General features: G+C 52.9%; 1 protein-coding gene across 9 annotated transcripts in view; it reads right to left on the bottom strand.

The window, feature by feature from the left end:
* STK32B (serine/threonine kinase 32B) overlaps positions 1-14,504 on the bottom strand; it is a 404,839-nt gene extending 390,335 nt beyond the window's left edge. For 6 of the 9 annotated variants that reach the window (XR_006202037.1, XM_042936913.1, XM_042936916.1 and 3 more), the window contains exon 1: positions 14,394-14,504. Coding sequence is in view for 5 of the 9 variants with exons in the window: in XM_042936913.1 (XP_042792847.1) it covers positions 14,394-14,445 (52 nt within the window). In the remaining 4 variants the exon portion in view is untranslated. Of the gene's footprint in view, positions 1-6,048; positions 6,203-12,188; positions 12,352-14,393 lie in introns of those variants that run through there. The other 3 variants (XM_042936921.1, XM_042936922.1, XM_042936919.1) reach the window with 3 other exon arrangements.
* Positions 14,505-15,324: the final 820 nt, after the last annotated feature.

Genomic DNA, 15,324 nt, shown 5'->3' with positions numbered 1-15,324 from the left:
TGTGTGGTCTACCCCTGAGTAGTGAGGGGCACTCACGGCCCTGAGACCACGCATTCTGTCCCCACCAGAACTACCTTGCTTCAGAGGCAGAAAGGAAGCAGTTCTGAGGAGCATGAGCCACTAAGGAACGCCATCATACCCTCTTCCCCGCGTTACGTCCACGCGTGAGCCAACCACGGACACTGAGATGAAGACCCGAAAGGAAAGGAAAAGAGGGGACAGCCAAGGTTCCTTCTTCTCTCTCTCCTTCCGCGCTGGTAGGCTGAAGGCGGAGAGGGCCAGCACGCGTGCACACAGCCAGGAGTGAGATGGAAACTGTTGAGCTTATGTTGCATAGTGTTTCCACTGTTCTAAGAACGAAACACAGATGCACGCACGTGCTTTGAAACGTGAACTGTGCAATTTTCACAGTTCCACCCATGGGCAAAGTGCGTATTTGCATTTAAAACCGGCCTTACACAATATTCTTTCCGTGACAATTTAAAATTGTAAATACTGTTTGCCTAGAAAGTTATTAAATAGCAGATTAAAAACACCACCACAGGGGCACCTGGGTGGCTCAGTCGGTTAAGCGTCCAGCTTTGGCTCAGGTCATGATCTGGTGGTTCACAAGTTGGAGCCCCGAGTGGGGCTCTGTGCTGACAGCTCAGAGCCTGGAGCCTGCTTTGGATTCTCTGACTCCCTCTCTCTCTGCTCCTCCCCGACTCGTGTGCGTGCTCTCTCTCTCTCTCTCTCAAAAATAAACATTAAAAAAAAATCTTTTTTAACACATCACAACAAACTGAGAGAAAGAGAGGCCATGACAGAAAGGAAAAAGCTTCAGATTTTTGTACCTTTAATGGCGATGTTGTGGTTCTTGTACAAGGGACCCCACCCTTTTCTTCCACACTGAGTCCCACAAATTAGGTAGTCAGCCCTCCCGACTAAGAATAGAAGTCAGATTCCTCAGTGTTATGGATCTGTGCGTATTGTGTCCCCCAAAATTCATATATAGGAATCCTGACCCTCAATGGGGCGGTATTTGCAGGTGGGGCTTTTGGGAGATAATCAGGATTAGATGAGGTCATGAACATGGGGCCCCAAGGATGGGATCAGGGTCCTTAGAAAAGGAAGAGACAGGCTCTCCCTCCCTCTCCACCAAGTGAAGACACACGGGGAAGACAACTGTCTGCAACCCAGAAGAGAACTCTCATCAACACCTTGATCTTGGACTCCCTGCTTCCAGAGCTGTAAGAAACAAATGTCTCAAGTGTGGGGTATTTGTTGTTGCAGCTGGAGCTAAGACACATTCTAGGCTCTTAAACGCCTGGCGCTGGCCGTAGTCTCCAGCTCCATCTCTAAGGCCACGTCCCCCTACCCCCTCACACTGCTCCCCATGAACTCTGGGGTACCGAACACCCAGTTCTCTCTGCCCACTTTGCCTCTGCACCTGCTGCCTGTCTGCCTTGGAAAGGCCTCTCCCAGCACAGTGGTCCCGGTGGTTTCCTTCCTTCCCATAGTTACCTGTCCCTCCCTCAGGACTGGTCTCAGAATTGGCTTTTCTGGAAACGCTTCCCAGACGTGGTTTGGGGCCTTATCTGAAATGACACATTGAAGTTACTACGTAATGGTAAAACTAGGTGTATTTGTTTCCCAGGGTCCCCATAACAAAACACCCCAGACTGAGGGGGCTCGAAACAACAGAAGTGTATTCCCTCCCAGTTCCGGAGGCTGCAAGATCACAATCGAGGTGCCATTTCTTCTGGGGCTGTCAGGGAACATCGCATCCCTGCCTCTCTCCTAGTTTCCGGGAGACGGCCTGCAATTTTCCGTGCCCCTTGGCTAGTACGTACATTAGCCAACATCCCAACTTCTGCCTTCAGTTCACATGGCTTTCTAACCTCGTGTGCGTGTCTGCCTGTGTGCCCCAATATCCCCTTTTTATAAGAACCCCAATGCTGCTGTATTAGGGGCCACACTAATGGCCTCATCTCTCTCTTTTTTTTTTTTAAAGTTTATTTATTTTAAGAGAGAAAGAGAGCGTGTAAGAGGGGCAGACAGAGAGGGAAAGAGAGAGAATCCCAAGCAGGTTCCGCACTCTCAGCGCAGAGCCCGACACGGGGCTCGAACTCACAAACCATGAGATCATAACCTGAGCCGAAACCAAGAGTCGGACGCTCAACCGACAGAGCCACCCAGGCGCCCCTAAAGGCCTCGTCTTAACTTAATCGCATCTCCGCGTCCAAATAAGGTCACGTTCTGAAGTAGTGGGGGCTTCAGTTTACTCATTTTGCAAGACTCCATTCAATCCACACCACTAAGGCCTCCGGAAATCTTTTCTTCTTTCCCCTCAAATGCCTAAGAGGATGGATGTCTTCTACCAGGCAGGGGCCCAAGGTCTAATCTCCCTAAAACCCCACTCCAGCCCCCAAGCCCTCTGTAGGGATTTAACCAACAGAAGACTTGAAAGGCGGCTTGACCCACGTCAGTGGCCCTGACCGCCAGCAAGAGGGGCCTGGTCCGCGGTCGCTGTTCCACACGACTTGCCAGAGCCAGGCTTCTGAAAACAGGCCTGGCCCTTCCTGACAGATGTAATAAGGACTCGGGCAAGGGAGCTTTGAGGGCAGAGGCTGTCAGAATGGGCTGTTTCCTAGGAGAATGGAAATGAGAAGGAGGGTCCTGACAGCGGCACGGACAGCCAGCAGGGATGAAGTCACCGCCTCCTTCGGGCTCAGGAAGCAGCAGCTCTCACCTGACTTCCCTCCGCAGACTCGTCCTATCTTACACTGCCCGGTGCTGACATCACCTCACGCCATTCCCATGGCAACCCCACACTGCAGCCCCATTCTCAAGAGGAGGAAACTGAGGCTTAGAGAGGTGAAGTCCCCGGCCCGCAGTCACACAGACAATGCCCAGGAAACTCGGGGTCTCAACCCGTGTACCCACCCGATCCCTGCTTTTTAACCTCTGGGTAGTGACCTTCCTCGGTCGCGGAGTGTAACCTTCTTTAGTAATCTTTATACGGCACTTATTATCTGCCAGACGACGTCGTATGCATTTCACACGGAGTAACTCATTTATCCTTCAAAACAATTTATGGAGCAAGGCTCATTTAATCCCCATCTGATGGACGAGGAAACCGACCGGGAGGAAAAGAAACTTACCCAAGGTCACTCAGCCCATAGGTAGCAGAGCCGCTCAGGGCTCCAAGGAGGCTGACCCTGGGTCTGTGCTCTTCACCACCATGCTAGGCCAGGGGCGTCCCTGCTGGAAGACTCCACGATGCAGCCGCGCAGGGGGCCTGGTGTCCCAGAAACACACACACAAGCCCAGAGGCCCACGCCCCATCTCTGCGCTGGGCTGGAAGCTGGGGCATGACTCCAGAGGGGAGGAGAACTGACGGAGAGAGAGAGCATCAGGCTGGAGCTTCAGCCTGACGGCCAGACTCTGGTGCTCATCTGTCCTCGGGGGCCTGACGTAACTTTCCCACGAACCTGCCAGCACCTGAGCCGGGCAGGCCCTGCATCCACAGAGCCGCCGTCCGGCACCGCTGAAAATCCATCCACTATAAATCCATTAGAAAAATCCACAGAGGGGCGCCTGGGTGGCTCAGTGGGTTAAGATTCCGACTTCAGCTCAGGGCAGGATCTCTCGGTCCACGAGTTCGAGCCCCGTGTCGGGCTCCGTGCTGACAGCTCGGGGCCTGGATGGAGCCTGCTTCAGATTCTGTGTCTCCTTCTCTCTCTCTGCCCCCTCCCCCGCTCACACTCTGTCTCTCTCTCTCTCTCTCTCTCTCCCCCCTTCAAAAATAAATAAGAATTTAAAAACAAATTTTCAAATTCCAGCGAGCAAGTCACAAGCTAAGGATCTACAAAAGGTACGCATGTCTTGCTACTCTGAGCATCACTGTTTTATATCCACTACTCTATCTTGCTTCCTATTTATAGAAGTCTTAATCCGTTTGCAATGTAAGCTAGAAATATAAATAAAGTTCCTGCACAAAAGGTTCTGTTAAAGTAAAACCAGTCAAGATAGAAGATAGTATGGGGTGCCTCGGTGGCTCAGCCGTTAGGCATCCGACTCTGGGGTTTCAGCTCGGGTCATGATCTCACGGTTCGTGGGTTCGAGCCCCCACAGCGTCGGCCTCCACACTGACAGTACAGCTCGATACGGCCATGGTAAAAAATAATTCCCCAGCTGGGGCGCCCGGGTGGCTCAGTCGGTTAAGCGTCCGACTTCGGCTCCGGTCACGATCTCACAGTCCGTGGGTTGGAGCCCCAAGTCTCCACCTGTGCTGATAGCTCAGTGCCAGCAGCTTGGGGCCTGGAGCCTGTTCTGGATTCTGTGCGTCTCTCTCTCTGCCCACCCCCACTCGAGTGCACTCTGTCTCTCTCTCGCTCTCAAAAATAAATCAACATTAAAAAAATTAAATAATTCCACAAGTGGGATGCAAATGATCGAGTTGGGGAAAGCCTGGTATCAGGGAAACAGCTTTCCAGTGACACAGAAAGAAGTGAGACCAAGCCTTTATGTTACCACATAAGGCACCGAGTTAACCTCTCCAAACCACAACATCCCCAGAGATGAAACGGAGCCAACCATCCCTCTCTTACAGCGTTGTTCTTCACATACCAGGAGGGAACCTGTTGCTTTTCCTAAGTTACAACAGTGATTTCTCTTTGTGTTTTCTAAGGACAAGCAGCTATGAGGACAGACCTTTCGGAAAGCGGTGGGACCTGGACCAGACACTGAAGGTAGAATTACAACTGTGGCAAATGCCACAAAGGAGCATGCAGTAATTTGAGGGGGGTTGTGACCCTCCCCCCCCCCACCCCCCCACCCCCCCCACCCCCCCCACCCCCCCCCCCCCACCCCCCCCACCCCCCCCCCCCGGTGTGGGAAATCAGATAAGGAACCTTGCAGAAGGACTGAGTGGAAGATAACCAAGCCAAGGGGGGGTGGGCTGGGGGAGCATTTCAGGCAGAGAGAACAGCACGTGGTAAGGCCCTGGGGCAGGAGTGGCAGTGAAACTTATCAGAGACTGAAAGGATGCCCTATGGCCCAGGAGTGTAAACAACAGCACGGACTACAAGCAGAAGAAAAGTAGCAATCTGCATGGTCCTGAGAAACTTAACAGAAGACCAGGGGGGGAGGGGAAAAGGGGGGGGAAAAAAAACCTTGCAGAGAGGGAAGCAGGCAAACCATAGGAGACTCTTAAATACTGAGAACAAACTGAGGGCTGATGGGAGGTGGAGGAGAGGGCAAAGTGGGTGATGGGCGTTGAGGAGGGCACCTGTTGGGATAAGCACGGGGTGTCCTATGGAAACCAATCTGACGATGAGTTTCACATAAGAAATAAAAATTAAAAAAAACAAAGTAACCACGTGCCAGGTTTGGGGCTGAGACCTTTAAGGGTGCGGAGCGATTTAACTCCTGCAGCGAGGGAGAATGCACGCGCACGACGCGACGGGAGAGGGACACAGGTTCGGGCCCCTACAGGGCCTCGGAGACCACATTACAGTCTGAGTCTCGACCGTGAGAGCAGTGGAAGCCACTGAAGAGGGCTGACCATCATAGCTGGGACCTGAAGTCTCAGCTCTAGGTCATGGAAGCTGGTAGAAGATGTGCTGAAAGGCAAGAGGTAGATTAGAAGGCGGCATGGGGGCCCGATGAGGGGCGATGTCTGAGCGGGAGGTGGCAGGGGTGCAGCTGGAAAGACGGGGGCAGATTTGGGAGACATTCTGGAGGTAAAATCGACACGGCCAGGTGCCTAACTGGACGTGCGGGGGGGGGGGGGGGGGGGGCGGGAGGGGGATAAGGCGGGTGGAAGAGTCAAGGACAAGCCAAGATATTCTGGCCTCTGCAACCGGCTAGATAACAACGCTACACGGTAAGCCTGGAAACTCCGGAAGCACGTGAGTTCGACTGAGGCTATTTTGAATCTAAGGCATTAATTCTTTCGAGACATCCAAGTGGGATTACATAGAAACACAGACTTGGAGCCCAGAGGAGAAATATGAATGAAGGAAATAAATTACTGAGTTACCGTTAAAAAAAAGAAATGCATACCAGTTATTAATGTACTGTCTCTCGGCTCCAAATCCACTGCTTTGTGACGCGGGGGCGGTGCTTCGCGCCCGGAACCGCCAACAGAGGGCGCACGAGAGGCACTGCCAGACCGGAACAGGGGGAGGGGCTTCCTTCCTTGTTGCAGCCACTGTCCACACCTGGCAACTGGCAGGCCAGCGTGCAGGGGGCCTGGCGGCCCTCCCCTCGGTGGCCCTCAAGGATGAGCTGCACCCTCCGCAAAGGTCCTCTGCCCCCCAGTAGGCTGCCCGTTCCTCTGGCCCCCGGGCCCTCTCCAAAGATGGAAACACAGCCTGTCCAGACAAGGCTTCTGGGATTCCAGTCCCTTCCCTGTTCCCTCACCCTCAGCCCTGCAGGGAGCAGCCGTCCTGCTGAACTTGCTACTTCTGGACTCCCAGAGTCCTCTCTGACTGCTTCTCGTAGTTAGCCTTTTTACTAGATGGCCATCCTTTGTAGTACATTTTTCCTTTCTGAAAACCCGTGTGGCTTCGGTCTCCTGACTGTACCTGGAATGATACGGGGTGACTGATACAGGCATGCAGGCGATGACAAGATCAGCAGGGAAACAGGACAAGGGGCTAAGGAAGAGGTCCAAGGGCTGGGTCCCGAGGAACTCCCAGATATGCCGCAAGGGAGAGGAAGCCCCGTTGCTTTCTGTACGAGAATACTCCTCCAGGGTGTCGCGATCCTCTAGCCTCGCTGCTCCTTCTAGAACATTTTCTCCATTTCCATCTGCGATTGTTCCAAGCCCAGATTTTAGACAACTGAGTACTGCTAAGAATATTTTGTTCCTCCCAATTCTCTCAGGAAAATGCCTAAGCTCAGTGCTAGCTTATGCTGTTTGATCCTCCTAAAATACAGATCCTTTTTCTCTCAAGGCATTTAAACCCTTCCCTCAAGACTCGCCAGAAACCCTGTCTCCGTCTTAACACCCTCTTCACTCCAGCGCACGTTGTGGGAAAGCCATCTCCCCTCCCTCTACCTTCCACCTTTCACTCAACAAATAGCTGTTATGCGCCTTCACTGGCCCTGTCCTCAGCCTTGCAGGCACAAAGGGGAAAAAGAAGTGCTTGCTGCTCGTCGGAAGGTCTCATGGGATCAGACAGACGACTAAATGAGATGAGCCAGAGGGTCCCACACCTGTTTCAAAGACCACGCTAATAACAGGTGCTTCTGGCCATTTCACCTGCCTGCCCCTCGTCCAGCTGCCCTTCTGCTGCTGCTGACAGCCGGCAATGCTTGGGAAAATCCTTCACGTACTTTCGTAACCCAGATGCCCCAAGTGGTACCAACGCCCGCCCTGAGGTCGGACAAGGAACCCAGTCTGGCCACATGGAGCCTTATTCTCCCCGGTCACAGTGATTCGTTCCAGAATGCTCAGGACTTAACCACGAACCCTGGGATTTTGTTCTGCAACAGCTATGAAAAGAGATGCTCCCTCTTCCGTGAGGCTCCGAGCCCAGAGGTGGTAGGGCCCCCATGATGACAGAGCCGGCCCAAAGCCATGCAGAAGAGAGCAGAGAATCCAAGGAGCCAGAGCCCTGATGACATCAGCTGAGAACCTGGTTCCGCCATGAGATGCACACCTTCATTCATCCACCCTTCGAGAATGTATTGAGCACCTGCTGTGTATCAGATGCTCTTTTAGGTCTTGGGCACACAGCAGTGAATAAATCCCATCACGTCCCTACCTTCAGGGGGCTTGTGACCGCGCGGAGGAAGACAGACTATACCTAAGGAAGGAAGTAAAATAAACCGTACGGCAGATGATGACAAATTGCCGTGAAGCAAGGCAAGGCCAGGAGGGTGGGTTGGGAGTGCCATCGTAAGCAGGGTGGTCAGTGACAGCCTTACTGGGAGGTGACATTTGTGTGAAGACAGAATAGAGACAGGAGGGCACCCGTGCGTCTGAGGGGCGGCAGGGAGGCAAGTGGGCTGGAGAAAGGAGGGAGATGGGGTCAGAGAGGCCGGGCCTGATGGGCACCTGTAAGACCTTCTGCGTCTACTTGCTGCTGCGGCAGAAGGAGAGGGGGCTGAGCAGGGTCCGACGTGCCCCACGCCCACTTTTACGGGATCACTCTGGTGCTGCACTGAGGTGATGTTCAGGGGGGCAGGAGCGAAAGCAAGGAGACCAGTGAGGGAGGCTCTTGTAATGGCCCAGCCCAAGGCTTGGACCAGATGATAGTGATGGAGGTGATGACAAGTGACCAGAGCCGATCCATTCCCTTCAAAGGACCTCGTGTTGGTTTTCTGTCATTTACTACGGAAGGAGGCTCGTCTACCGTGCCACATTCCACCCGATCTCAGGTGCCATCCACGTTCAACGTACACATGGTTTTATGTGCCACCAAGAAGGAAATGCGGCCAATTCATCTACGATGTGAATCTTTCTAGTCACTTGAAAAAGCTCGGTTAGCCCTATTATGTACCACACTAGTGTGAACAGCTATGACCCCATGCACATAAGAAAGCCACATCACAGGGGCACCTGGCTGGCTCAGTCGGTTAAGCGTCCAGCTTTGGCTCAGGTCATGATCCCACAGTTCGTAGGTTCAAGCCCCGCACTGGGCTCTGGGCTGACAGCTCCAGAGAACCTGGAGCCTGCTTCGGATTCTGTGTCTCCCTCTCTCTGCCCTTCCCCCACTCGTACTGTTTTTCTCTCTCAAAAATAAATAAAAGTTAAAAAAAAAATGTAGGAGCTCCATCACAAATACCACGTTAGCCAAACTGCACCCCCAATTTCAGAGACTGAAAACGTGGAAAAACGAATGCCTTAGAAGCAATGAAATACGATAGTTGGCATACATACGTCTGACTTTATCGAGATGACTGACACCTGTTTTAAGCTTATAAAATTCATACCTATTTTCTTTTTTTTTTTTTAATTTTTTTTTCAACGTTTTTTATTTATTTTTGGGACAGAGAGAGACAGAGCATGAACGGGGGAGGGGCAGAGAGAGAGAGGGAGACACAGAATCAGAAACAGGCTCCAGGCTCCGAGCCATCAGCCCAGAGCCCGACGCGGGGCTCGAACTCACGGACCGCGAGATCGTGACCTGGCTGAAGTCGGACGCTTAACCGACTGCGCCACCCAGGCGCCCCAAATTCATACCTATTTTCTATGAGTGTTGTGTTAAGCAGGCTCCAGGTTCTCTGGAGCTGTCTCTATGAGTTTCTATGTTCATTTCTACTAAACCACCTCATACGGGTTCATGGCTATTTTCTTAATCCCCCATGTAGAAGACAAATCAAAACACATTTTCAAGTGAGGTCCAGATCTTAAAAACCTTCAAGTCTAAGGTTTACATCCTAGACTCCTGCATTAAATATGCACCTGCCGGCTACAGGTATGAACACGGAGCCCCTAAACCCACATCCCTCACATGGCATCTGTCTAGCCTCCACCTCTATAGAGACTAATTAGAAGAGCAAAGTTCATTGCATGCAATGCTGAACTTTCTCGGAATCTTTTTGGTTTCCACCTCATACCCAAGCCACCGTTGTTACAAGTATGGAAACCAAGCTGTAACATGAAGGAGTTGGCCTAAAGTACTAAGAAAGTTGAGGCAAATTCACCAGTGAACCCTGCAGCACAGACATCAGATACTTGATGAATCACACATGACTGAGACACCCCAGGTTCAAAAGAGTGTCTCCAGCTAAAGCATGACTGTAACTCTAGGGGGTGATTATTTAATTGCCTTACGTGTCTGAATATTTCCAGAAGAAAGAGCAACTTTTGCTGTGTATTTAGTTAGACCAAGATGTGTTCACGTTCTAAGCTGCATGTGAAATTACCTGACCCAATAATATAGAAATAACACTTATTATTTCTAATTGTTTTTTTTACACTGATTCATTTTTGAGAGAGTGTGAGTGGGGGAAGGGCAGAGACAGAGGGAGACACAGAATCCGAAGCAGGGTTCAGGCTCTGAGCCGTCAGCACAGAGTCCGACGCGGGGCTTGAACCCACGGACCGCGAGATCATGACCTGAGCTGAAGTCGGACATTTAACCGACTGGGCCACCCAGGTGCCCCGAAGTAACGCTTATTCTTAAATGACCTTCTAATTTATGACATTCTAAAATGAGAATGCCCAGAGCTGGCTATGAGGTTGCTAAATCGATACCCCGCAAATGTGAATGCTGGCCATAAATTTATAGCACGTTGATAAAAACCCTTCGGAAACATAATTGACGTTTCTGGAGTTCCAAAAAGTATTCAGTCCCTTTGATCCCATAATCTCTCCCCTTATGCTTTATTTTAAGAAATTCGTTTAAAAGAAGGAAAAAATGTGCAAAATGTTCAAGAACTAGGTTATAAAGATGGAAAAATGAAAGTAGCCTCACTGTCTAACAAAAAGAAAATACTTAAGTAAATTATAATAGTTCCATTTGGTGGGATATCACAGCCCATTAAAATATCGATTTGAAGACACTGTTGCGATTTAAGCTTCTTTAAACACAAGGCTAGGAGAAAAAGCAGAAATCCTGGTCTCTGCGGCAGATACACTCCTATACAAAAATGTCTAGATGTGGATAAGGATAGTGAGGGGGGAAAAACAACTTCAATGCAATTTTTATATGAATTTGGAACGGGGGAGGATTTTGTTTCCATTCCCAGAATTTGTATTGTGACGTAACTGCCCAACAAATGCTTTTTGCAAAGACGATACATGAGATGATTACTGTAAACAAGCAAGTACCGTCAGAATACACTGCTACTATCTTCCTACCAACGTCTGTACAAAGAGCCCCGTCGCAAAGCCTGATCTGAGTGCTGGACTCATTCCGCGTGGCCGTATGTATCTGGGAGAGCGAAGTTTCCCCTGGGCCTCCAGGCAGCACAGGGAACGCGGTCGGGTGCCAGACTCTAGAAGTAAATAGACCTGGGTGTGAGTCCCAGCTCCCCCCCACCCACACACAGGCCAGGGGATTTTCCTGAGGTCCTCACTTACCTCTCTAGTAAAATGCAGATTCTGAGACCTCCCGGGCCGAGTTGGTGAGGATTCTCAATTCGGTACGAAAAGTAGTCCGTGCAAGGCATTAGTAAGTCACAGTCGTTAATATCACCTAGACTCGAGTTAAACTTTTACCATCAGAATGTAGCGAGCCATGGGACAATTATGCAATGGCAAAGCTTCAGCCAGGGGGTAGCATTAAATTACTTACAAACCGGACTTGCTTCGCCTGGGTAGGTGTTACTGTCGTCAACCACCCACCAGCTCTGGTTTGGGACAGCGTGCTCATTCACTGAACCATGTCACTCCCTGCTTAAAATTCTTCAGTGACTCCAGATGCCTAAATGATCAAGCCCGAGCCGATGGCCACTTGGCCCTTTAAAGCTGGTCCAGCACTCGGGGTTCGTATCTCCTGTGCCTCCCAGCCTCCCAGGCCACACCGCAGGAATACTAGCCACGCCCCACAACCTCCCCATTGAGCCATGCTTACTCTTCACCTTCTGCCTTAGCACATCCTGTTCCAGCCTTCTAACACACCCTTCCCTGCTCCACCAACCCACCCTTACTGGTAACACCTACCATTTTCACAAGACTCAACAGGAGAAAGTCTTCTTTGCCTCTCCCCTTTGCCCCAGGGTTAAAGACTCTCTTCTAAGATACCATAGCTCTCTGAGCTCCCTGCATCGTCCTGGCCATTTATTTGCCCTAGAAGCTCCCAGAGGGTTAGGATTTTGCCTTCATTTTCTTCATATTCCTGGTGCCCATCATAGGGGTGGGTGCAGAAAAGATGGTCAGTAAATGCCTCCAGGATAATTGACTCAAACGGTGGCAAATACAGTGCTTTATTTGCACAGGAAAATAATTGAGGCATACATTGGCAAAATCAAACAAGTTAATGTTTCACTGGGCTGGAAGCTGGCAAAACGAGGAGAGTCCTAACCTTGTATTTCAACAAGTCCTGAAACAGGCAGTCGACCTTGGGCCCAATCTGCTTTCGGAACGAGGAATGACAACAGCAGGAAAATCAAAAGGTTGGTTACACCAGATAGAACTATTTTGCCAATCAATAGTATACAGCACATTTTCTGGGATAAAGGACAGACACAGACGTCAACAAAAAAAAAGACAGAAACATGCTAAGAACCCTGAAATACAGCCTTACTTAAAGTACAAGCTTTGATCCAGGCCAGAACCACGAACCCCTATAATTGGAGCTGATGTGTTAAGTTTGCGCTTTCTTCTATGTAAGAAGTTCATGGCTTTCGTGAAAGGCTCCTGGTACGGGCTCATTTGTTGTCCTTTCCAAACTTCATGTTCAAGTTCTAACCTCCAGGTGTGACTACCTTTGGAAACAGGACCTTTAAGGAGATAACTGAGGTTAAGTGAGGTCATAAAGGCGGAGCCCTGATCTGATAGGACTGCCATTCCTAAAAGAAGAGAAGGAGACACCAGAGATCTCTCTCTAGCTCCTCAAGCACATGGAGGAAAGGCCATGCGAGGCCACAGGGAGAAGGTAGCCATCTATCTGCAAGCCAGGGAGAGCTCTCACCAGAAACCAACCCTGACAGCACCTTGATCTTGGACTTTCGGCCTCTAGGACAGCGAGAAAACAAATTTCTGTTACTGAAGCCACCAGCACCAACAAATTCTGTTGTTTAAGCATCGGTGGTATTTTGTGATGGCAGCCTGGGCAGACGAATATAGATCCCTTCACCAAAACAGATGGGAGAGCTTTGACTTGTTGCAAATAGAAGGTTTCTGACGCCAGTCATGCTCTCCACCTGTCAATGAGTATATATCTTCCCAGATGCGAGCAGCCCCGAATATAATCTCGAAGGACAAAAGTGCTCCAAAAAGGGGACAGGCCTGTCCCACAGCCACCCCAAGCAGGCTGCCCCACAGCACAGTACTCCTACAGTGTCAAAATCACTTTCAGTGTCAAGAATGCTTTGACTTCCGTGGAGAAGTTCAGGGTCAGTGTGAACTTGGCTGGGGCGTGGGTTCAGCTGCATGGTGTCCAGACTCTTCCCGGGACACCCAAGGGCCTCCGCCACCTCCCTGCCTACCTCTCCTCTGTCCACGCCTGGCCTGCCTGTGCCCCAGACTACAGAACCGGGAAGGCCTCAGGTGTCCTTGGGTGCCCAAGTGCCTACACCAGCCCCACTCCCTGCCCTTATCACCACGGATGGTCATGGATCATTCAGTGCCACTAGACGAGGAATTCCTTCAGAAAAGGACCAAATAGGCCTGACCCCCTTAACTCATGTTAACTGTCTTCACGTATCCTTTTGAGAGGGGCTATCTGGACCCAGCATGTGACTACCACCCACATAGCCTTGGCCATTCTAGAAACCACGATCTGTGCACACAAGCCTATGCCTGGGTGTCGATGAGATCCACTTGTCTCCGGGGCAGACTATCCACCCCCCAAGCCAGCTCCGCTCCTTAGGAACCAGACCACATCCCTTTCTACAAGAGCAAAATGGAACAACAAAAGTACCTACCTCATACGGTTGCTGTGAAAACTGTGAGAACCCACAGAAAAGCCTAGGGCAGTGCCTGGCACATAGTATGTGCTCTGTACATCCTAGCTCTTTTCTGGGGCACGGACAAGCCTGGAGAAAACCATCACAGGGTTTTAAAGGCAGAGTTAACAGCTCACCAACCCTACTGTGCTGATTATATTTCTAAGGCACTTTGCACACGGATGACCACTGGCTGAGCTTCAAACGATCCTCTATCCTACGGTGGGAGGTGGTAACATCACTCTCATCTCACAGGTGAGGCAACAAAGGTTTCAGAGAGGTTAAGCAACTTGCCCACGGCCACACAGCACTGGAAACAGGCGTTCTGCCGGCTCCCATCCGGAGCCCTCCGGCCCCGCGCCATAAGGAAGCCCAGCCCTGGAGTTGAGATGAGACTGGACAACCTCTACCAGCGCCCCCCACCCCCCCCCCCCACAACCCCGCCAGGGAGGCTGCCGCGAGCGAGACGCCTTCTTTGGAACCACGGAGTTTAAGCAAGAAAAGTTTCCCTAGGCTGTCCTGGGCGAGGGAGGGAAGCAGCGTGGAACCTGCCCGCGCAGGGACCAAACGCGTCGTGGACACACACACACACCCAGGCCGCCTCCTTCTGCCTCAGGCTCTGATGGAGACCTGGGCTTGGGAAGCTGGAGCCGAGCACCCCCGGGACCCGCGTCCAGCTCCTCCTTCGGCTCCCCAAGCCCGGCTGCACACCCCGTCCGCGCGGGCCCCGGGGGAGGGGGGAGGGGAGGAGGGGGAGGCAGCGGCCCCCGGGACGAGCACACACCCCCCCCCAAACCCCACGCCGCGAAGGGGCACCGAGGGATGCGCCCCTCGCCTCTTACCTTCCTCATTCTCGTCGAACACGGGGGGCTTGTGGGAGTGGTTCCCGCCCATATTCCGCCGCGGCGCCGGCCGCTGCTACATGCCCGGCCGCGGGGAGCGGGCGGCGGGGAGCGCGGGGCGCCGAGCGGGGAGCGCGGAGCGGGGAGCGCGGAACCGGCCGCGGGACGCGCTGCGAGCGCCCAGCCCAGGCTGCAGCCGCGCGCGCCAGCCGGAGGGAGGGGGCGGGGCGGGGGGGGGGGGCGCCGAGCGCCGCGCAGGGGCGGGACCGCGCCCGCCGCGCCCCCTCCCCTGCGGGCGCCCCCTCCGCCCCCGCCCGGAAACCCGGAGCTCCCCGCGGCCGCCCCGCCGCCCAGCCGCGCCCCTCGCCGGCTGCGGCGGGCGGGGGGAACGGGAGGCGGCGCGGCGGGCGGAGGGGGCGGGGCGGGCGGGGGGCGAGCGCAGCCCCCTGGAGGGGCGGGGGGCGCCCAGAGGAAGGGGCGCGGCCGGCCGGGCGGAGGTGCGCAGCCGGGGGGCGGGGGATGCGGAGCGGAGTGCGGGGTGGGTCCGGCGGGGGAAATAATCGCGATCCCGGGGGAGGGGCGCTCCCGACGCGCCGTTGAGTGGTTTGTGAGCGCCTACTGTGTGCCGAGCCCAGCCCGAGCGCCTCGTAAACACCGCTCCACGTCACCTCTCAACACCCCAACGGTTAGAAAAATCGTTGCCGCCAGTTGTGGAGTCAGGTGGACTGAGGTCTGGAGGGAGAGGAGCTCTCGGTCCGTCCTGGCCGCGAAGGGAGCCCCCGGGACGCCCCGTTGGGCTTTATTTTGCCGTTCGAGCTGGCACACGGGCAGTGGGGGTGTCTGCCGGCTCTCCAACAGACGCCTTTCCTCTTCATGTGTTTCTGAATATTTAATGAACGGAAGTAAAGCCTAGACCCGTTAGGGCCCCTTT

The sequence above is a fragment of the Panthera leo genome, chromosome B1 (assembly GCF_018350215.1).
Source record: "Panthera leo isolate Ple1 chromosome B1, P.leo_Ple1_pat1.1, whole genome shotgun sequence".
NCBI lineage: Eukaryota > Metazoa > Chordata > Mammalia > Carnivora > Felidae > Panthera > Panthera leo.
The sequence above is the reverse complement of the archived record's forward strand: the minus strand, read 5'-3'. Positions and strand labels throughout refer to the sequence as shown.